Source organism: Rhinolophus sinicus, chromosome 1 (genome assembly GCF_057876585.1).
Source record: "Rhinolophus sinicus isolate RSI-liver-muscle chromosome 1, RSI-T2T, whole genome shotgun sequence".
Taxonomy (NCBI): Eukaryota; Metazoa; Chordata; class Mammalia; order Chiroptera; family Rhinolophidae; genus Rhinolophus; species Rhinolophus sinicus.
This window is the reverse complement of record NC_142501.1, coordinates 194,319,470-194,344,856: the sequence shown is the minus strand read 5'-3', so window position 1 is coordinate 194,344,856 and position 25,387 is coordinate 194,319,470. Positions and strand designations below refer to the sequence as shown.

At 32.8% G+C, this 25,387-nt stretch overlaps 1 protein-coding gene across 12 annotated transcripts in view; it reads left to right on the top strand.

Moving 5' to 3' along the window:
* Positions 1-25,387, top strand: part of PCDH7 (protocadherin 7) — a 402,244-nt gene that overhangs the window by 200,310 nt on the left and 176,547 nt on the right. For 3 of the 12 annotated variants that reach the window (XM_019733860.3, XM_019733859.3, XM_074322191.2), the window contains exon 4: positions 12,764-12,859. The exons of the other annotated variants lie outside the window; for them this stretch is intronic. In XM_019733860.3, coding sequence (XP_019589419.1) covers positions 12,764-12,852 — 89 coding nt within the window. In that variant the 3' untranslated portion in view covers positions 12,853-12,859. The remainder of the gene's footprint in view (positions 1-12,763; positions 12,860-25,387) is intronic. 12 annotated transcript variants of the gene reach the window in all.

Sequence of the window (25,387 nt, the reverse complement as noted above, 5' to 3'; positions counted from 1 at the left end):
ATAAGGTAAGAATTAATACCAGATGCTTTATTCACTTGTTAAACGTCATAGTTATATTCCTTATGCTTCTATTTCATTGGTAGTTCATTCTACACACACACACACACACACACACACACACACACACGTGCACACACACACGCATACACATGTGCACACATGCAGGCACACACATCTTCATGGCATCCATCTGCCAAGGTAGGAAGGTGCTTCACTCAACGGGATAATGCATATGTGTAGGAAAATACAGTACCAGAAACCTGCGTCTAGAGTTGATTGCATGACTTCCAAAGATTGTGGAAACAAAGCAATTAACGTTTTAATTATGCAAACCATTTACAGCACACACTAAAAAGGTATTTGAACAATTTATTTAAATCTTTTAATATTATCTCAGTAATGTTGGAAACTTCAAAATAAACAAAAAAACTCAGTGATTATTTTTTTCAAATTTCCCTCTCTAGGATATATATAGGAACAATACTTCCATACTCACATCACTACCTTGAGAACTACTAGACCAACTGTGTTAAATAATATGACTTTTATAATATATGATCAAATTGGCTATTTTGAGACTTGGTCATACATATTTATAACTGCAGCACAAGCCTCCTGCCTCTCTAGGGAATATTTATTTTAATTATGCCTATCAGGTGATCTGAATTATTGAACTTGCTCAAAGTTGCTTAAGAATAAGGAGCATTGTTACGTACAGTAACAAATTAAAATAAATTGGAAAACAATTTGAAATCATTGACATGAACAAGTTAAAGGGCATATATATTGTCTGCACTGAAGAATTCCCAACTTGCTTATTCTCAAATATTATATATCAGGGGTGCCAAAAAATGTATATATATTGAGTATTACAATTTTAATACTGTTTTTTCCTTTCTTAAAATGTTTATACTGTTTTTTGGCACCCTTTGTATCTTATTAAATTTTTTTAGTTGTTGGGAGAAAATATGCCTTACGAAGGTAGTTTTATGACTCAATGGGTCATAAAACTGGCATTTAAGATAATAGTAATTTGTTTTTCATACTAAAGTAAGAATACTGTTTTCTTTTACATGGAATCACTTCCTTTATTTGGAAACACACATGCATAAAAGATGGTGCATATTTCAGTGTGGGATTTAGTAAAAATAATCTGTTTTCACTGAGAAGCTGGCATGTTTAGTTGCTAATAATTAATCTAGTTATTAAGCAGCTGAAAACCCTCTCTCCCTTCTGCTGCTCATTTGTAATGATCGTATATATTTAAGTATTAGTACTAAGGCCTTCGTTTCTTTCCTTGGGAAGACGGCAGGGCATTTCTGAAGTGGTTAAGGCAGTTCTTTTCCCACAACAGGGGAGAAAAGAACAGAAGACATAATATAGCTACATGGAGAGATACCTGCCTCTGAGCTCTTTTCATTTTAGCAGCTTGAGAGATATTGCTGCATGTTATTGCTGAGACACACATCCTTTCTAAACGAAGGGCACTGTCGTTGATTCCAAAGAGCAAAGGAATCCATTATAATATTTTTTTGCACTTCATTTATCCAGTGTCCTTATTGATCGTACTTCATGAACTATCTACCTGTACCTGGTGCGCCTTCCTAAACAATTCTGAAGACAGATGTTTTATTGGATGACTCAACATGTGGAGAATTCAACTTCCCGGTTGCTGTATATTTTTGGTACTCATTCAGAAATTAATGAGCAAACTAAGAAGATTGAGCATTTCTTACCTAGGAAATGAATGCACACACACACACGCATATCCACACACACCGTCCTTGATAGGCTGGGCTGATAAGGCTAAAGCGCATCTTGGAAGTAGTTTGAGTAATACATTAAGCCTTCTGAAAGATTTTATTTTGGAGATGTTCTATTAAATTAAAGTCAATACTTTCATCAACTGTAAAGTTGACAGCCTCCTACTATATTGAGACTTTATATTGTAGAAGTAACACTTCGCATATTAAAGTAAGCTTTATTAAATTGCAGATAGAAAATCTGTACTACATGTACCTTTAAATTTGGATCATTTTCTCTCATTATTTAACATGCCAACTGGAATTCAACCTCACCTTTAAGCAAGACAGTAACAGAAAGACTGGAAGCTTAACTTAAATCTACAGTTTTCTAATGCCTTTTACTGCTTTCGTTCCCCCCCTCAAGAGTAAGGAATAAACTTACATTTTTATAATATAGACTGATGGAATTATGGTGATTAAGTTAAAATAGTTATAAGTATTTTAAAATATTGCTTCAAGGTTATTTCACTGGAATGCTGAAATATTTCATCATTTCAAAATATCTTTTACACCTAAAGGTCTGGTTTTTCTTAGAAGGGATTTTGTTTTGTAATATAAGCCTAAAAATCCTTGGGAGCACTTAGGCCTGGCACTGCTAACGCATAACAGGTCTCAACAAGAAACCCTCTGCCCTGAGACTGGTGCTGACAGAGATGGCCTTTTCCAGTTTCTGTTGAAAATGCATGATAATCTGATGTAAATGTACCACTCATTTATAATAACAATTTCATAGTGTGGGATATTAGGCTATTCATGCTCTTTCTCTCTGCACCCAGCCATAACTCTGCTTTTGTTTTCCACAATGCTTGTTATAATGAAGCCCTTCTGATACTACTACTCATAATAACACTTCATGGAGGCAATCCAAGGGAGATCCTACTGATAGCTGATTTCCCTTTAATAGTAACTTGCAGTCTGTGAGACTGCAGTATAGCTGTTTTCCTTTAGAGTTAAGGGTTTCATTTTGGAATTGTATGTATGTATGTATGTATGTATGTATGTATGTATGTATGTATGAATGTATGCATGTATGTATATCATTGAATAGTCTCACTGCTATGACTAAGAAAATTGCTCCATAAAATACTTGGTAATGTAAATGTGAGCATGAAAGTTATATATCTGGTGATTTAATAAATCTATGACTTTAGGAATATGCATGTCTCTATAAAGGAATCTAATATACACATTGGAGAATATTCTAGTAATACCTTGTAAAAATGGGATGCTGTTGTAATTTGAAATCTCAAAGGCATGAACCATGGTAGAGGTATGCCTTCAGCATTTCTAATCATGCATGGCCTGGCTTTGCAAATCTAAATTCGATGTAGGAAAATTTAGATTATGCATTTATTTTGGCAGTATGTGCTTCTACACAGAATGGAACATTCTATGGACATACCTGCTTTTGATGCATTTCCTTACCTCTTTCTTTCATTGGAAAGAAATGGAAGGGTCAATTAAGAGCAGGGAGTTTAATTGAGTTCATGTTAGAGGGAAAACAGAGCAAATTTACTGAGCACAGGCCTAGAATTTCAGACCAGTGATTACCCTAGAATGGGGAATATTGGTGTGTTGGCAAGAGGGACTTACGGCTCTCACCAACGCTCTGAAAACACATTTGGCATAGTAAAATGTTTAACCTCCTATTTGTCTCTCAGGAATTAAACTTTAAAAGTTTTGGTTCACATTTTAAAGAATGGATTGTGTTGTTGTTGTTTTTTTTTGTTTTTTTTTGGGGGGTAGGAGTGTGAGGTTGTTTGGAACTTTAAAAAAGTTTTATTATCACACTTTCTGAACGGATTTTGTTTGAAACTCTACTGAGAAATTCAATGTGTTCAGTTAGTAAAATTTTAACTTAAAACAGTTGAGTTTAGGAGTTTCCTTCTTATAATGAGCACCCATGAATTGATTAAATATTTAAAAGATTTAAAAAAGTTTAGCCATATAATATAAATTTTTATAAACTTATATTTTTATAAAAATATACACAGCAAAATACAAAAGCATAGTTTGTGCATTATGTACAAATAGAGAGTATACTAAGATGAAGATTTAGTTTCTTTTTATAGAATATTCTTAAAATAAACTTAAGCTATTATTTTTACAATGAAATTCACGCGGCATATGGCTTATTTTCAATTCCCCCTCCCACCCAGGCAATGTATTATTAAACTGAAATATAAAAGAGCATATAGGTTGGGTGTGGGAGGAGAACAAGTTCTTCACATGTATTAGCAGGTCCATATGCTGTTTATTAAATTTGATGCTATTCAACCAATTCAGATAGCTGATTGAAATAAAAAGAAAATCAGTAATTTTGTGGAAGTATGAAAACATGTGCATGTGTACCACTCATGCAGTTTTGTCATCTGTTATGTTTTTCAGGACTATACCATATCATATTTATAAGCTTGAAATAAAACATTATGATTTCATACATGTATAATGAAATAAGATATATTCATTGAGGGAACAGCATTACCTAGAGTTGACATTTTGGTTCATGTAATTTAAATAACAGTATTGAAAAAGGTATTCTCATATATTAACTGAATTCTAACATAGAGTATGCTGGATATCTCTTTGGTTGTACATGAATATGCTGAGAATGAAATAATACCAAAGAAAAGTTTTATTAAGTATCTGAGATATTTTACAATCAAAGAATAACTTGTATCTTAAAAATAAATTTAAATGCATTAGCTAAGAACAGTGTACAAAGTATTTCAAATGAAGAATAGGGTGAACAAGAGTGTTTTACTTTCCTTCTATTCTACATATCTATGAAGAATAATTCCTTGAGGTTTAAAAGTTTAAATAAGAGTACAGAGTGGAGTTATATCAACTTTACAAAGGAAATCATCCATTATGTTATCATTTTCATTTGGGTAAATTTAAAATGGTTTTGCATAGCTTCTCATGATCTTATTTAATACTGAAGCATTTTTGACCAAAAAAAAAAAAAAGAGGTTTTCAATTGTGAGTAGATTATTACATTTATGTGTCTAAATTCACTCAGAATTAACAACTGTTGACTTGACTGAGTGAGAATATAGTAGTTGATACTAAGACAAGGGAGGTAGCAAGAAAAAATTGTAAAGAAAAAAGAAACTTCAATGAAGAACCTATAAGTAAATTGTTCTCTAGGGAAGAATGGTTGAATAGGGAAATTTTATCCTAGAATTATCTTCATGCATTGATTACTATGTCCTGCCCTCACATACATGCACACATACATGAAACCAGAAAAATGAAGGTAAAAATTATTATCTAATATTTAATTTTGACTACTAGGACAATCCCCAGGGTGCCACCACCATCAGGCCCAAGCCTGAGGCTGTAGAAATCTGGGGCAACCACCATCCAGAAGCCCCTCAGGGGCCAGAATACCTTTGCAGCATTATTCCTCAAGTTGGGACTGCATAACAAAAGCAGTTTCAGTTTTATTATTTTTTCCACAGCTTTTTTTTTCCCCCCCAAAAATGATTTGTAGTTGTGTGTGCTTCACCATGTCCTGTATATATGCTCTACAGAAAAATCAAATCTAATATATTTTTGGGGGAAAAAAAAAAGTCCTAAATGATGTGTGCTAGGTGGAGTTAGACACCTATTTGGATATAGAGCTTTACTATCTGTATTTACAAAGTCAGGATGTGAGAGGCTATAAAGGGAAGAACTTGGTATCATTTTTATGATATGTCATTTTTACAACAAAATTCTCTTGTAAGTGAGTTCTAGAATTATTTGTATGTGCATTGGTTGGAATGGGGGCCTGTATTATTTGTTAAATATCTTAACTACGTGACAGAGACCATGTTTTCGTGTTCATTATCTCCAGCTACTAGGGCAGTGCCTGGCAGAATACTTGCTGAATCAATTAAAGAATAAGTTAATATCCTCTGGGTCAAAGTTCCACCCACCGTTTCCACCTTGGCTTTTATACTTTATTTGCTTTGCTTGCTCTTCTGATAACTTAGTCGGAATTAAATTGCAGTGGTGGAGAAATTAGTCAAAATGATTGATTAGTGAAAAGCATACTGTATAAGAAAAGGGATAGGCTAATTCTACACTCTTTATAGAATATTGTGAACTTTATCACCTAAAATTCATACTGTTTTACTGGTCATTGATGCATTACAACAGTGAATATTTGTGCGTGGACAGGGTATTATTGTGTTTTGTAAAATTCTAAAGCTGGGCTTTGATGAAGAGTATATTTTACATTTCAAAATAATGCTTCTCAGTACTAATTATATATATTTTTTTCCTCTGTGTCCTAATTGACAGAATTAAGGTACATCAACAGAAGGTCTTAATTTTGTAGTTGTGAAATAGTTCTTTTTAAACATTCTATCCATGAAGGACCTTTAAGATCAAAGATAGCATCAGGAGGGTACACATCTAGCATGGGGAAAATCATAACATTCTCTGCATACCACATTCTTAAACAATATTATTTTCTAGATAAATTGACATTGATTAGTCGATTTTATGAGTCTACTAATTTTCAACTTAAGGTTAAAGACATCACAGTTAATAATTCAAATTCTTAATGCATTGCTCATAAGGGGTAAAATATACATTTATTTATTAATTCATTCACTAATTACTAAAATATACTTGAAATCTGATTTCAAAAACAGCTGGAAGGTTTAGATCAGGGAAACCTCTATAAGCCATGGACAAGGTTGGTAAAATTTCTCTTTTAAGTATGTTTTCTATCCTCCATGTTATTCTTTACACATTTCGTTCTATATTTATGAAGACCCTGGAATATGTTTTTCTAAAATTTCAGTTGGTTTAGCTTTGTTTTCTTCCTGAGAGAGGGTAATATGGCACAGGTTGGAAATCAAGATTTACTATGGGTTTGCTAAATTTCCTGAGAAGTGTTCTCTTTGGAGTTTCCAAGGTAGTTTATTTCATATTGTTGTATTTCTATTTTTTAAATTACTCATATATACCTTTAATCTCCATACCAATTTTACTTCATTGCTACAATTTCCACTCTTGTTTATATCTTCCATCCTCTCCCCCCACTTCATTGTACTCTGTTCTCTCACATGATAACCAATTCATTCTCCATATATACAGAAGGTGCCAAAAAATATATACATATTTTAAGAAAGGAAAGAACTGTATGAAAGTTATAATACTCAATATATACCGATAACAAAAGATGAATACAAGTCATGTGCATACTTTTTTTTTTGGCACCTGTGACTATTTATACATATATATATATATATATATATATATATATATATATATATATGTAAAGCTGAGTGTTCTAATGAACTGCCACCCATGAAAATACTTTACGTATTTCACCTCACTTAATCATCACGACATTCTTAATGTGTAGGTTTTGTAGTTCACAAGAGAGCAAATGGAGGCTCACAGACCTTAGGTGACCTGTTCAAAGTCATGCAGCCAATGAGTGGCTGAGCTGGGGTTTGATGAAAATCTGTCGAACAAACAAACAAGAAAAAAACCTGTGCTCTTTCTAATACATCCTACTGTGCATAGCCATGCCCTTCTCTCCCTGGAATAGTCTGAACCTCTTTTATCTACATCTCTTTCCAATTCTTTCTTTAACGTTAACTGCAAGTATCACCTCTTCTGTGGAGCCCTTTCTGACACTCTTCCTTAGCTCTTTGCATATCACCATCTGTATTAGCATACATCAGTGTCACCCTTCTCACTTTTTATTATTTTTGGTTTAAAAAGATGGTGGTGATTTTACAAAAAATATTTTACTTATGTCAGCATGAAATGAATTTGTTATAGCTATTTTCAAATACATTTGCAATTGATTATTTTTAAAGTGTCTTAATTTTAATTTTGAATATGATGAATGTCAATGATAATATACCTCACATAAAAACAAAAGCACTTTGGGTCCTCTACAGTTTTCAAGAATACAAAGGAGTCCTGAAACTCAAACGTTTGAGTACTGCTAGCTAAAGCAGTATCTAGCACAGACTGAGCACTCATTGAACATTTTATGAACAAAACTGAATACTCGAATTGATATAACAACCTTCGGTTGCAGACACTATAAATGTCCTGTGTGAAGACATTAGGCTTTCCGTAATTTTATAAATTTACTCAATTATTAGTCAAGAAGGGTATAAGCAAAATCCACACTAAAATATATATTTTTTAAAAAGTAAAGTTAGAATATTAATTATGTCAATTGATTAAAATCTTGTATTAATTAAAGGTGAAATTGTAAGTGAACATCACTCAATGCGTTAATCAACAATAAACCAAGTACTCAGGTATGCGATCAGTTTTTATAAAGGATACATTGGGTCATGCTGGCATAGCTGTAAATTATGAGATTTTTAGAGAGAGTCGATTTGTAAAACAATAAAAATTTAAAAATAAAATTAAGCACAATATTGTATATTTGCTAGTAACTTTATAAGTTGTTTTAATGCAACTAAATATTTAAATTTTAATACAATTTTCTGAAAAAGTTATCACAAATCCAGATTTGTATATGGCAACATTCTAATTGTCATTATGAAAATTAATTTTTAGGAAGTAGTGTGTACTATTAAGTAAAATTAATGACTACCTTTAGTTAAAGAGAAAAAAAGATATTTTATAGTTAATCTAGAGTTAAGAAATTTTAAACATCATGTACTAACATTAATACATCATACTTGAAATATATATATTTAATTGGGATATACATATCCCAATTAAAATTAGTGATAGTAGGTAAGGTTTATACTTAAATCCTTTTTACACTATTTTCTAATTTCTTCATCATACAATCATTCTACTAAAGGTGGTAGCTGGTAATATTAAACATTTTTACTTAGCTGGTTTTTCTTACTATTAACCTATGCAATCAATGCCTTTAAATATTAAGACTACAAACCACAATACAGGATACTAGATACACACCATTAACACTTAACTAAAGGAGAGCCAGATAGAGGATTAATAACTATTCTTTCATTTTAAATCAATTATAATTCTTATTGATTCAAAAGCTTCAGATGCTGTCTACAACAGTTATTTTTTTCCCTGTATTTTGTTTTTTTCTTTCTTGTGGTCTCAGTAGTTATGTCCTGACTGATAACCTCATTTAGGGTTTATATGATTGTATATCTTATACTTTAAAAGTACTCTTTGTTCCTCACTAGCAATACCTGAGTTGGGCTGTGGAATATCTGTGGTAGATCAATTTCCTGAGTGCTACAAGAACATGTAGCATTCCTTCCTCTGCCAAGGGTTTCAAATTCCACCTCTCCCTATTGCCACCAGGGCAAATCTTAATCCCATCATGCCATAGTTAGCAGGAATAAACAAGCCAGCCTCTCTGCACTCAGCCATGCCCATACACACTATGGGCACTAACATATGATTATTAAAATGCCCTTTTTCATAATTATCCAACCACTATGAGCAAGGAGAATGAAATAATCTGAACCATGTCATTGCCTGGAGCACGGCCTTGCCAAAGTAATATATGGGACTGTGAATGTTCAGAAGAGCCCTGGGTAAGAATGTGACCCAGAGCCAGAGCTGAAATATCTGTTTTTCAGTTGCTAGAGAAGTTTCTTTTTTTTTTTTTTCCCCCAGATGGACCTCACAAATCGGATTAAAAAAAAAACACAATACTGTTATCAGGAATGCTTATGCAACAAAGGAATGGCTTTTTCTCATATGTCCTTGTACCAGACACACCACTGCCTAATTCATCTCCCTATATTGTTTGATGTGTCCCTTCTACATATCAAGGTGTGCTCTACTGTTCCTCTCACTGCACAGTCTATTCTGGTTGAACTAACTTTAGACTTGCTGGCACTCAACAGCTTCCCTTTCTGCAAAACTGTTTCTTTCTTCCATCTTTTACCCAAATCCTACCCCATCTTTAAGAAGCTCAGTATCTGTCTTGTCAAAGTTTACTCCTCGTATCGCTTTTCACTTGCAAGCACCAAAGTTTGACCCTTATTTTTGTTCCTCACCTAAAGATTGTATTCCTTGAGGATATGAACCAAGCCTTATGCCTTATTCTTCTTTAGTACTATAGTTTGACGTTGTTCTCTCTGGGCTTGTTTCACTAAACCACACAGCCATTAGTATCAGTATCTTAATATCAGTATTTCTACCTTGATCAGAAAGTTTGCCAAAAACAGAAACTAGAAGAGGCAGACTTTACAATAGGCCAAACCCTGAGTATTCTCTATGATATTCTTGTTGTTTCAACTACATGACAGAGAATTTTTGTCCTTTTGGGAAACCAATCACATTACAAACTCTTTATTGTTAATGTCACACAATAGAAATCACAAACCATATTTCCATCTACTTCTTATTTTTCATGTACCACATGGTGCATTTTCCCTTTTTTATCCAAGTGAAAATCTAGCTCATATCTTTGTTCATAAGCAAATTCCTACCAAATACCCCGTTAGTACCAGGGATTATTTTATTATCCTGACCCCTGCCTTTCAAATATGAAAAAAACCAAAAAAAAAACAAATCCTTTTATTTTTATTTTCCTTAATCCATAAAGTTCTATTCTCCACACTATGAATCCATGACTCTTTAAAATTTCAGTTTAATCTTTCTGGTTATGATTCTATGTTATTTCAGTTATTTATAAACTCAGCTATTTATGAAATAATTTTATATTACTTGTTACATCTTGATGAGTTGTACTGTTAGTGATCTTCTGTGTTTCGTGTACATATATTTTTATTTTCCAAAATTTTTCACAAAAATATATTTTTATAAATATACCTTTGTTTATTTTGTATCTCTCACAGCACTAATTTCCAGGTATATTACCTTATTAATCTGCCCTTTGTAAGGTCAAAGGAAGAATTTACTGTGTATAAAATCTGTAGGCTATTAGAAACCCATATACAAAAAAAAAAAAGCTGTATTTTACACATATCTTGACACAAGTTAAAATCATGTGGATTCTTTTTTTTTTTTTTTTTTTTCTAGCTTGTGAGACTCCTGTGTTTGATTCTTCCAAAGACAAAACGCTGATCCCAAAATAATCGCTGAGGAATATTTCAATATAGGAATATTAGGTTTATTTTTTGTTTTACTCTGATATTACTGGAGTATGTAGGTTTTAATTTTGGAAGGGGATTTAAATTTTAAAATATTATGCATAATAACAATTAATATTTTTGAATAAAATACACAATCAAAAATCTATAAGAAGAAAAGCAAAGCTACAAAAAAATCATGTTCAATCACATCAGAAAAAAATCAACTTTGATACTTTGGTTTTGTTCTTTTAATTCAACAGGCCCAGATACTGCATATGCCTTCAAAATTTTTTTGATGCTAATCTTTTAAGATAACCAATTAATTTCCAAATTTCTCAATTCAAGGGCTGAGTAATACTATTACCTAAGCATTAGGTTGGGTCATGTTATCTTAAACAGAGTTGATGGCTAATAGTAAGGAATGTGTCAAAGACCAGACGAGTTGAGAAATTGGAAAGTTTTGAGGCACCCTGTCTAAACAGGATTAAGGCAAGACCAAAAGGATTATCGTGTTCCAAACTCCAAAAGTCTTTGTCATAGTTGCTTTCCTAAACATCAGGATTAAAGGTTAGAATCACATTCCAAAGCAAGAATGCATACATGCATTTACAAGAATCCCTGTCTTTAGAGAAAAATCCAAGAACGTCCAGCCCTTTTGTAAATAATACATTAAGAAACATATTGGTATTGAGGGTCAAAATATTTTATTTTTCCACAAAGGAAAATTAATTTCCTCTTCCTTATACTGTTTGCAATACTTTTTTTTCCTTTTAACTATTTTTTGTATTAAGACTTTATATTTTTAGAGCAGTTTTGAATCACAACAAAATGGAGAGCGGGCACAGGGATTTCCTTTATATCCCCTGCCTCCACACATGCATAGCCTCCTCCATTATCGATATAGCCCACCGCAGTGGAATACTTCCTTTTCTCAATAACATATGCATATATTTTTGTAAGTTTCCTGTATTATGTATAAATGCTTCTCTAAAGAGTGTAAAAATCGTTTTTCATGTGTAGTTTGCGTTTAAATATACACATACAAAGTTAAACATTTCTTTAAAAACAAATACTAAAAGCAAAATCTGTAGCAATGTTGGTTTTCAGGTGTGGTATTGTTTCATACATTGATATTATTAAAGCAATTAATCACTATTAAAATTCAAATAATTTACTCTTATTAAACATTTTAATTTTATTTCTTTCCATGTAATTCTATATATTTACTTTCTAAAACTTACATACAGTCCAGATTAAATCATGTCTACAAAAATGTAATTAAATATGAACTTTTTATAACTTTTATTAGTTTGTCCTCTTGCAGTATGTAAGGATTCTACTAAATTTAATGCTTTTTTATTAATTTGAAAACTTGAAGTTGTTTTGATATCAAAACTACATACCCTTAGGAGAATGTAAAAAGGAAGGTGTGTTGTGAGCCAGTTATATAGTGATTAGATAGAGGCAGATAGAAGAAATGATAATGATCCTACTGCGTGTTGGAGAAAAATACACACACACACACACACACACACACACACACACACATATGCATATTTGGTATTGTTTATCCTATAGTGTTTCGTAATGTGTTGTAAAGAAATAATCTATACCCACATATCAAAGTCCTTCCTTAAGCTACCCTGTGTAGTCAAAACACAAGAATAAAATGGTAGTTCATTATATGTTGCAGTCCCCTGTCTCCCTAGACTTGGAAGATTATAGTTGTGAGAATATTCAGATTAACTCCTTTCAAAATACCTAATTTGTTTAAATTATCTTTGAACTCGATCTAGATTTAAAATAGAAAGAAAGAAAACAAGCTCAGGGCTTTTGGAAATTGATTTATTGGCAAGGTCTATGGATGGACACCGTTGTGTAGGGGCTGCTGATTTTCCCTTTACATATTTCCCCATCTCCCTTCCCCAGGTGTTGCTGCCATCACTACCTTTCCCTTCCTTCCCTTTCCTCATGGCAAGACGCATGGAAGAAGAGTGCTGTTAAGGCCTCTCCATTAATCAACAGGTATGGTGGTTCCCATGAAGCAGAGCAGGTGTCCCTCTTCTGCATTCTCTATTAATAGTCTATCTCTTTTACATTTAGAAGACAAATTTATCCACTACACAGAGCCTACTGATTTGGAAAAAATTGTTCCACCTGAATATATCTTTACATATTTCAGCATGCTCTGCATTTCATAATTCCTTACAGAGTTGTAAATCTGTTTTTTCAATGTAAAGAGCACAGAAGAATTAATGATGTCATTTTCATAGACATGCCTTTTTCTCAACTGATTATATGGGAAAGAAAGGGAACTTGTATGCCTGTTTTTATATGCCACTTTCAACATTCTTCAAACAATTATTATATAACATACCTTTGAATAGTATAAAATGGGAATATTTCGTGAATTTTGCCTCAAAATGGAATTATTATAACATTTAGATTTCAAAAGTATTGCACAAACTTGTATGCACATGAATTAAAATGCTTACTCATCTGGTTATAGAAAATTAGTTATAAGCCAGTTCAAATAAATCCAAATACCCTGCAAAGCCATGTCATTCAAATGTGAGAGCTGAATATATGTTAATCGCTTTCTGCAAAACTTTATTTTGTCAACTCAGCGGGTGGGATTTGAGGAAGATGGAGGGGGCTGTTTCTTCAGCAGTCCCACAATTACCTCCTTCAGGCTGCTGCATTCTGAAAGGAGCTAGCCCCTCAGGCCTCAAACTCTGGTACAGTCATATCCTATAAAATATAAGCACTCAGTCATCACAGGGAAACACCCACATTCTTGATTTCCTTTTTACACTAGAGGAACTGGTCCTCCTAGCTCAAGCAGGGGCTTGTTTTGAGGATGTGTCAGGCTTTGCATTACCTTTGCATTATCAGGATCTTTGAGACATGTGACTAAAACATTATTTTTGGGCTAGGAGTTTATTGGCAGATGTCTTAAAAAAACAGTGATTATGTCTGTTGGTGTGCATGTGTGTGGCAGTATTGTTTGTGGTATTCTTTAAAATGATAGCATAATTATGACTTATGTACATAATTATATGTGTACAAAAACAGAGCAAACCATTTGATTTACATGCATTTTCCTTGATGTGACCATTAACCTTTGAGGGCTGGACAATTACTCTTCATTCAAGAATGTGTGGCCTCTTATCTGATAAAGCTTTGAAATCATTGGTTTCCTTCATGATCCTGTTTTTACCCACGTTTCTAGTCTCTATATTGTGCTTTTAACCTGGATGCACGCTGTGCTCTGGCCTCTGCACCTTTTTCAGTGGGTATAATCTTTCATGTCCACAGGCCTTTGCATGATTGGATTCCCTCCATCTGAAGAGCATGGTCTGTTGGGAAAACTTTGCAACAATAACAGCAACAAACATGTACTGAGGGTTTACTGTGTGTCAGACACAAGGTTAAGGAGCTTATCTTCATTTTCTTAATTTGTTCACTCAAAGGAAACTCAAGTTGGAAGTTATTATTATCCATATCTAATAGATTTTCAGAAAATGAGGCTTGGAGAGATCGAAAGTGGCCAAGATCACTCAGAACTGACCAAAGTGGGATGTGCGCTATGTAGCTTCTCCTGATTCATCCCAAGCAAAGCTGGGTCTCTTTCATGCCCAGTTTCTAGGGGACACTGATTCCATCTTATCCTTTATGAACTATTCTATTCTACAGTGTTTGTTACTCACTAAATGTTGAACAAACGAATGAATGTTTACAGAAGTCATTTATCTTTTTTCACCTTCATATAGACCGCTCCCCTCATCCATACTTTACTCTGTTTTCAGTCTCCTTCTCTGGTGTCTTTTGACTGTTATTAACTTCACAGATGGCCCAATATATTTGATCATTAAAAAATAACTCATTTTTTCCTCCCAAATTTAAGACCTGCACTTAAAAGCCAAGTAAGTATAAAATAATTACACATGCAGAAAAAAGATAATTTAAAGTTTAGAAAATTCATCAAATCTACTGGTAAAAAAGAAGCATCGATTTGCTTATATTACATATAGAAAGAAGAAAATTCAACCAAAATGTTTTCCAAGTTTTAAGGGAAAGCAATCCGAGAAATCAGTTTTTACATTATAGGTAAATAAAGGAAATGTGCACCATATAGAAAAAAAGTCTCATCAGTTTACCATACAAGAAAAAAAAAAAAATAGAGTAGTAAAATATAGACGAGGAAAAGAAGACAAACCATGGAGGAAATATCTTTGAGAAAAAAGAAACAAAATATCTGGAAAAGTGAATAAATAGAAAAGCAATAAAAAATTGAAGGAAACATAATTGAAATCCACGCACACGGAGAGGACTTTAAAATAATATGAAATAAAACTTGGAGAGAAAAAAATCAATGAAGATAGAGAAAGAGAATTTCATTTATGACTTTGTATTTCCTTTATTCTTTGAAAAACCTTTGAGGTAGAATGACTGGAAAGAGAAAGGGCAAGTTAAGATACGTTGATTTGTGTACACTGTAGTTTTCTAAGACATTTTCTGTGGAAACAGTGCTTTTGAGAGCAAGTTACGGGCTTAAGCATTAACTGGGAACTTTGTATTTAGAACTAAAAAGATTGTGCCTAGAGAATACAGTTGAAACAAGGCTTGATGGAAAATTAGGATACAAGTCAAAATATCCCTCCCTACCGCACTCTCTACCAGGATGATCATAGAATCAATTGGTTTGTTAGTTCTGTGAATATAAGGATCACTTCATATCTATTTTCTTTATGTACAGTCCTTGGAGCACAGGACAAATGTTTGCTGTATTAGTCATGGAATTTTAAGACTTGTTAGAGGGATTATGGTCAACCGATCAAGTCTTTAGATTGTGCATGCATTCTCTCATTGCCGTTATAAAGATATCTGCTTGAATAATTCTAGTGATACAAAATTCAGAGGTAGCTCACTATATTTTGGGATAGTTTTAACTTGCTGGCTTCTTCTTATATTGAGTGAAAATCTGCCTTCCTGAAACTTGAATCCATTTATCCAGGGTTTTCCCTTTGGGGAAACACAAAATAAGTTCTATTCCTTTTCCAAATGAAAATACTTCCAAGACCTAAATTCAGACAGACACTCTGTCATGATGTCTAAATACACAATGTCTCTCTATACATTATTTTCTGGGTTACAGCCTCAGTCTTCCTAAACGATTTGTTACTTGGTTGCAAGTCCTTTTAGCATTTATTTAGTGCTTTTCCCCCCCATAAAACAAGGAATTCCGGATGTGCTCCCACAGTTTATGTTCTTGTATTTTGAACATTAATTTGAAAAACCTAAAAAATGAATTTAAATACCTTGAGAGAACAAAAAAAAAAGTTTCAGTTTAAAACAGCACTTGGCTTTGATTTAAATTAGTACAAAATAAAGGTGTGATTTAGGTAGTATATAATATAGTATATACATAAGATAGATATAAGTTATGTACAAAATGGATAAAAAGATAGAAAAATGAATTATAAAAAATAAAGATATAAGATGAAAGTAAAATACTTTTCGGTCTTTATTTTTTTATGTTTTAATTGAGCACATATTTTGGTTTGGTTGGTGCCTTAGAAGGATCTTTTCCTAAGAAGCCCATTCACCAGTGTTACAAATTTGGCACTAAAAAATAGTCCTTAAGTGGATAATAATATTAGTGGAAGTAAAAGAAAAACAAAACAAAACTATTTTCTCAATGTGAATTATTGACTTTGATGACTGATAACATGCACTTATATAACAGTATGTTCCATGGAGGTCAAAATTGCACAAAATAAGATTGACAGGTATGTATAAAGCATGCCCTGTCAGATAAGGACTTTCCCTAATTAAAGTACCTGAAAAGTAAATTCTTTGTTAATGTGAACTCTTCCTTAATGCCAAATGGCCATCAGTGTCCCCGGGTGAGTTCTATGTACGAGTGGATTATGGTATCCTCAGAGGCTCTGCACATCTTACTTTCAGTGAGTGCCTACACAGAATAAATATATGGCCTTTTCTAGAACTGATAAATTTAATTAATTTGCTGGCAGAAAATATCTCTTAGGTCATGTACCTTTTCCCTGACCCTACGCAAGGTTTCCATTTTCAAATGTGCTTCATATATTAGGAACCTATATAATCCTAAAGAATGTCTTCCATATGGTAATTACAGTGCTTGACTTTATATTCTTTAAAGTTCCAGTGCCTATAGTAATTCTCTAATATCAAATGTTGATTTGTAAGTTTCATGAACATATGTTCCCTGTTCTGCTTTTTAAAAATTCAGTTCCCAAAGCAATACCCTTTAGATATTTGATCATATACGAGTATATGGGGAGTAATATTCTTTTTTTTTTTTTTTTACATTGATGGATTTGCGTATGTTGAACCATCCTTGTTCCCCTGGGATGAACCCCACTTGGTAGTGATGAATAATCTTTTTAATGCATTATTGTATTTGATTTGCTAGAATTTTGTTTAGGATTTTTGCATCTGTATTCATTAGAGATATTGGTCTGTAGTTCAAGGGTGCAATATTCTTAACAACAGAAAACCTTTTTCTGATTGGTCTATCACTGCTATGCGCAACATGTCTAATTTTCTATCTTTCACTCTTTTAGTATTTCACTCTTTTAGTCTTTTAGTATTTTAGAAAGAGGGGAATGAAATGTAGGAGACATGGATTGATCACTTAACCACTCAAGACCTCATTTCACTAAAATCAAGGATTTGACCAGCTGTTTTTTAAAGTAACTTCTAACTTTCTATAGAATATGGAAGACTAGGAATTTTAGAAATTGGGATTTGTTCTAGAATTGCCAATGAACTATATTCAACCTCCTTGGGACATGGTGTCCTCATACATAAAATATGGAGACCAAGCTAAACCAGGGATGTAGTCTTCAGTGATTATTTGTTGACTTATTTTTCTTTCTGGAACTGTCTCTTGAGAAGGGTTCTGAGAACTTCCTTTGACTCAGTAGCATGCAGTGCCATGATTATGTGATCAATTACCTTTTATGTGTAGGCCTGTTACATAATTTCTAAGAAGGCTTCTGATTCAAAATGGAAAAAAAGAGATGATTATTAACAACTTAAGCTGTCTTTTTTCCCTTTTTTGCTGTATTTACAGATACATCTTATTCTTTTAAAATATGTGAATCCCAGAAAATGTTTGCTGCTCGGAGGAAGACAGGTTGAGGAAAATACAGCCATTTGAAATATTTGAAACCCTTTAATACAGAAGAGAGGCATAGGATTTGACTCATTCTTTATGATTTCTGAGAGCGGAACAAATGCCAATAGGCTTAAATGGGAGAAAATTGCTTCCTTATAAGGATAAAAGTATCATCTTGAGAAATGCTCAATAAAATGTTCTCAGTAGGTAGTCTGTGTTTTGAAATCTGTATTACTGAAGTTGTTAAAACTTAGGTTGCACGATAATTTCTCACAACCATTATTAAAGTAACTCATTCATAAGCTAGCAAGTGAGACAAAATGAATTCCAACCATAGTGGTCTGTGATTCCATGATAATCATCAGACATAATACTAGTGATAATTCGGTACTGGAATTTGGTGACATACTTCTCAAAGATTTCATTGGACATGATGATTGAAACATTTTAACACAAGTCATCTAACTGTTAGCCAATGCCATAGTGTTCTGATAAAGTACTTTTATCTTACCAAAGCTATCCTTCTGAAGAGAAAGTCACTAATTTTCATTTGTGGAACCATCACTTCTTTTATATCTAGAGACTCTGTGCTCTATCCTATCTATTTTGAATGTTATTTTATTTTTAAATTAATTTATTTTCCAATTACAGTTGGCATACTGTAATAGTTTCAGATATACAACATAGTGATTAGACATTTATATACCTTATTAAGTGATCATACTGATGAGTCTAGTGCCCATCGGACACCATATGTAGATATTACAGTATTATTGACTGTATTCCTTAGGCTGTACTTTGCATCCCTCTGACTATTTTTATAATTGGCAATTGTACGTCTCAATCCCTTTGACCTTTTTTACATCCCCAACCTTCCTCCTATCTATCAACCGTCAATTTGTTCTCTGTATATATGAGTTTGATGGTTTTGTTTATTCATTGTTTTTTTAGTTTCCACATAAATGAAATCATCTGATATTTGTCTTTCTCTGTCTGTTTTATTTCCTCTAAGTCCATCCATGTTGTCTCAAAGGGCACAATTTCATTCTTTTTTATGGCTGAGTAATATTCCAATGTAGCTATGTACCACATCTTCTTTATCCAATCATCTATTGATGGACACTAGGGTTGCTTCCATATCTTGGCTGTTGTAAATAGCGCTGCAATGAACATAGCGGGGCACACATCTTTTCCAATTAGTGTTTTGGATTTCTTCCAATAAATACTCAGAAGTAGAATTGCTGAGTCATATGACACTTCTATTTTTAATTTTTTAACTGTTTTCCAGGGTGGCTGCACCAATTTACAATTCCACCAACAATGCATGAGGGTTCCCTTTCTCCAAACTGTTGCCAGCATTTGATTGTTGATTTATGATAGCCATTGAGAGGTGTGAGGTGATATCACATTGTGGTTTGGATGTGCATTTCCCTGATGATTAGTGACACTGAACATCTTTTCATATGTCTATTGGCCATATGTATGTCCTCTTTAGAGAAATGTCTATTCAGGTCCTCTGCCCAATTTTGAATTGGATTTTGTTTGCTTATTTGTTTGTTCTGTTTTTGGTGTTGAGTTGCATGAATTCTTTATACATTTTGATAATCACCCCTTATCAGATGTATCATTGGTGAATATCTTCTCCCATTCAATAGACTGTGTTTGCATGTTGTTGATAGTTTCCTCCATTGTGCAAAAACTCTTTAGTTTGATGTAGTTTCATTTGTTTATTTTTTCTTTTGTTTCCTTTGCCCAAGGAGACATATCAAAATAAATAGATATATAGATAGATAGATAGATAGATAGATAGATAGATAGATAGATAGATAGATAGATAGAGATAGATGATATAGATAATATAGATATAGGTATAGATTGCTAAGAGCAATGTCAAAGAGTTTGTGGTCTCTGTTTAGTTCTAGGAACTTTATGGTTCCAGGTCTTACATTTAAGTCTTTAATCCATTTTGAATTTATTTTTACATATGGTGTAAGACAGTGGTCTAGTTTATTTATTATTTTTAGCAAGTATCTGTCCAGTTTTCCCAGCACCATTGGTTGAAGAGACTGTCTTTAACCCCATTGAATATTCTTGCTTCCCTTGTCATAGATTAATTGACCATATAGGCATGAGTTTATTAATATTTCTGGGCTCTCTATTCTGTTTCATTGATCTTTTTATGTCAGTATCATGCTGTTTTGATTACTATAGCCTTATAGTATAGTGTGATATCAGGTAGCGTGATACCTCCAACTGTGTTCTTTCTCAAGATTGCTGTAGCTCTTTGGGGTCTTTTGTGGTTCTGTATAAATTTTACAATTATTAGGTCTGCTTCTGTGAAAATTGCCATTGGCAATTTTATAGAAATTGCATTGAATCTGTAAACTGCTTTGGATAGTATGGACATTTTAACGATGTTAATTCTTATCTATGAGCACAGTATATCCTCCCATTAATTTGTCTTCGTCAATGTTTTATAGGTCTTTTAGCTCTTCGGTTAAATTTATCCCTAGATATTTTATTCTTTTCTAATGTTACTTTTACTGCAGTATAACTGACTAAATGAAAAGTTGTAATAAATATGATTTGCAAAAATAATTTATTGATTAATTGTTTCAACTTATTAAGGGGTGGAACATAAAGCGTTCACATAGAATCATCCATTATTTTCTCTGGGAGAGATTTTGAAAATTCCTTTTCAAATTAAGTTTTTTTTTAAATTAACTTTTTCAAGGTCAGTCAGTTAATGAGAGATCTATGATCCAGATTTCTTTAATTCCAGCCCAGGGTAACCAAACTTACTGCACTTGCTTGCTTGAAAGCAAAGATCTTGGTGAGTTGACTCTGTCTTTTGTGTGTTTGTATGCACTACTTATCTTGAATCATCAGGATGAAATAGGAAAGCAAACAATTTTATTATAAGAAACAGAAAAACACTGCTGTGCTCCTGGAGCGACATGAAAGTCGGCATCCCTTTGTAAAGTTTGACGTTACATTCTTTGTAACCAATTAGGAACTTTTGTCAGAAGTGAAACCAGTCAAAGATATATTCTAACTTAAAATCAGCATCTGCATAATATGATCTTATCACCACCATCTTGTTGCTGGGGACACCACAGTATGCAGCATCCCACAGTTTACACTGAAAAAAGCCGACCAAGCAAGTTACCAAAGATTTCCAATCATAAGCATTAACCAAACTCAACCATCATTATGCAAGCTTACCTGTCCACTCTCATCAGGACAACAAGCATCAATTAAATAAATAGAATGTCTGATTATGAAAAGAATTGTTAACACAGGCATTTTAGCAGGTTGTTTAAGATATTAGCTAATTGACCGGGAAAAATGTCTCTAGACACCATAGTGCATATTGCTCAGGATTTTAATTCTCTGTGATCTTTGTTGAGTATAGCAACATGATAAGCCAATGTGTTCACGTAGTGAAGAAAATGCAGGAAAATAGTTTTAAAACAACAAAGAAATGTAGATCTAGTTTTAAAATTATCCCACTTTTGTAAGGATAATGGACAATTTGTCCATAATGCTAAAGTTGTATTGATTTCTGTATTTATAATGAGGAAAACAAAAATGAGGTTGAGAGGGCTGATCATTTTACAAAGATGTTTTGGATAATTAATTTTTAATTTCTTTTTTCTAATAAAGCACTACGCTATCAATGACTTTTTTCTTATTTCTAAAATGATTATCAAAAAAAGACATTGCATATTATGTCTTTAACTATGTGAATTAAGCAGGTTTTGCATAGTAAGTATTTTTTCGCATATATCTATAATGCATTTTCTTCCAGGGGACTGAAGTTCCAATTTACCATGGAAATCAATAGAAAAGTGACTTTCAGCTAACACATTAACTTTCTTTACTGCAAACTCTGCTGGATCACATTAAGTTAGGGAAGAATATCCAAATATTTTGGCTTGAGTAGGAGTGAGAAAAAAATCAGGAATCATGTTTTGCAAACTTGAACTTAGGAAAATTGTGCTTAGAACTTAGAGACTGAAAATATATGCTTCACTGGGACAGGTAGAGTGTTGTACCATGAGAAAGTAAAGAGAGAAGGAGATCATTTAAAACTAGGCAGAACAAACTACATTGTGCATGGAAAGGATCAGTGATGAAAGAGGTTACAGTTTTTAAAATGCAATAAACTTTTAGTCAATTGGTTTATTTGTTTCTTGCATGACAAGACATGTAGGTGGAATGGGTACACAGGAAATTAAGAGTGAGGGAGATAATAAACTAGTAGTACCCTGCCAAGCCTACTCAAGGGTCCTTCTTAGATGTCTCATATGGTTACCTGGGCAGATAGGCCCTTTTTACATTTCCAGAATCTATGTCATAGATAGGTGAATGTTATGTAAACATAGCAACATATCAAATACTTATCAAAGAATACAAATCTATTTGTGACCATCTAGACTGTGTTAACAGTAGTATCAGGATGTTATATTTCACAGAATACATTCATATATATTTAAAACTATAATTCATTACTTTCGGATTTAAAGAGTAACTAAAAATTAAATATATTTTATGTAACAAAAGTATCCTTTTAACAAGCCTTTTCTAGTTTTTATAAGAATTTGCTTTAAGTCATGCTGAAAACAAAACAAAACAAAAAACAACAACAACAACAAAAAACACCTTCATGTATTTTTGGACAAGTACTTTAAAGTTCTAGTGATGTTTTAACAAAATAAATTACTTCAATCAGGAAGTGAAATGATTTACAACTGGAACGTATGATTATAGGACAGCATAGTACTTTTAAAGTATATAGCATTTTGTCTCTTTCTTTAAGAAATAATTGTAACAAGTATCTAATTTAATCAAGAACACGTATTCTAATAATTTCATACAATGAATCATTGCAATTTTATAATTACTAAGTAAATATAATTTGCCAAACATAGTTATTTTCCAGCCGTTTTATTTTAATGTAACTGATAAACGAAAATGAACAATACTTCAGGAGATACCAGTTGTTTAAATATTTGTTATGTTCTATAGGGGAGGAAAAAAAGACTGTTTATTGTTTCAATAGTGTGGGGTTCAAAGCACTAGATTAACAAAATTAGGTGGTTCAGAAAGTTTAAAAACATGATGTATCTTCTGGAATTTGATATAAATATCATTAACATTTTCCAAAGATGTCATTGTTCAGACATTGCAGTGATGCTTTAATATACGGTTAACTTTTACCTCCAATAGTAGTTTATTTATGAAATTCAGTAATGAGAATTACTATGTTTTAGAATCTTGCTCATGAATTGAGGGGCACCAAAAGGAACATTTTAGCAATAGGAAGGGCTTTTTTTAAGCCAAGGATTTGTTATAAATAACTGAAAAATTTCAGTGGTTTGCTCTAAGGAAATATATGATATACACAACACTGTTAGTAATTAAATTGATGAAATATTTTCAGGGTGCTCATAAACTCCAAATGTCAGAGATATAAATTATTCTTATTGGGTGAGTGATATCTTTTTAGGAAAAAGTAGAATTAAATATCATAACTGCTCATTGCTAAGCATTTTTGGGAAAAGAAAATGATACACTATTATTATTGTTATGAACTTTACTTTGACTGACTACAGTTTATATAAAAACACGTTTCCTATACGTGCATAAATATATATCTAAGAAAAATGTGTACATTGTATATTCTTCCAGAAGTCAGATGACACTAAATCAATTTCAAGTGTTTGTGGGTTACTTTACTCCCTATGACCCTAGCCCCTCAGGATTTACTTTGCTGATAATGAAACTCTTAGACAATTAAAGTGAAAATGAAAGTTGCCTTTTATCTCAAATGGTTTATAGTGCTAAAATTGTGTGCCCTCATCTATTTTATTAAGTGGTTATTTATTTATTTATCTCTTTGCCTTTGAATAAATAATTAAGAGCATCCATTTTATTTAGCACAAGTCCTAAATGAAAGGAGACATAGAGTTAATCAATGAGTAATTGGCTGGCAGAGCAAAGCACTTACACTGAATTGTTATCTGTTAAATTTTGATAGTCTAACCACGACATGTTCTATTTTCTCACCTGTAAAATAACAGCCTAATAACATACATTAAGCTCCCAATAGTTCCTGCAGGCATTATACAGATGGCTTTAAATAGAAAGGAAGTGAAGGAAAATGGATGGAAAGAAGGGAGGAAGGAAGGAAAGAAGGAAGGAAGGAAGGAAGGAAGGAAAGAAGGAAGGAAGGAAGGAAATGAGGACGGAAAGAAGGAGGAGGGAGGAAGAAAAGAGAGAGGGAAGGAGGGAGGGTCATGTAACAGGGCATTATGCAGACACACTGGTAAACCAGGCAGTTTACAAATGGGCCAATCATTGCCCTGCAGCATTGTTTCCTATGATTACCTGTAGGTGGAACTCCTTTGGCATAGCCACTTGTTTGGGACAATCTTACATAATGGCCACAGAAAAGATCTGGTGAAGAAATTACAAGTTCTAAATTTCATGCTAAGTGTTAGAGGACCAATTCTTACACAGATGATTGCTTCATTCAGGACAAGAGAAAATGATTCAAGTGTGGAAATGTTGAATGATAAATAATTTGCAAATAGAGATAAACAGAAAAATATATAAAACGAGACTGTAAATTAGATGAGAACTGTATTCACGTGATTTTACACAACATAAAATGAGAAACTAACAGTAAGTAATAACATAAATGTGACGAAAATGTCTATCTCTACTGAGTTGAGGAAATGGGAAATACAATTTGTTTTTAAAATATTTTATTCTGAGTCAACTTAGCTCTCTTTTTGAATACAGAATTTCAACATTAGAGTTTAATTCTGTTAAAGAGGCTAGGTGAGTAAATTATATGAATTAAGAAAAAATAAGTCATAGTTGTTATTTTACATTGAAGTGAGAATATAGGGCTTTGTAGGTCTTCAACGTGGACTATTTTTCTCTTTCAACACGTCTTCTCTTCTCATATGAATAGAGTCACTTATTTCTTTTATGGGGACATTCATAAAACATTTACTATGTTCTTAATGACACTTTAAAATTAATGTTTTCATTCATATTTTATCTTATTCAAAAATGATTTAAAGTGGCTTATAAAATGTATTATAAAACATGACATCTAGTCATGATTTTATTGTGACTGAAACATATCTAAGTCTACTGAACACACAGCCTTCTTCCCATCATCCCACCTCACCCCTGTACATTTTTGCTATTCAAAAATGTAACCTTGGTGTTTATTTATCCAATAAGATTGTTGCCATTTGATATGGACTACCCTTGTATAAAACATATCTGTTGATTTTCTGACCTTACCATCTCATTTTTTGCACTTCCATCTTTCTGCCGCAGACAGAACCAAACCAATTCCCCTATCC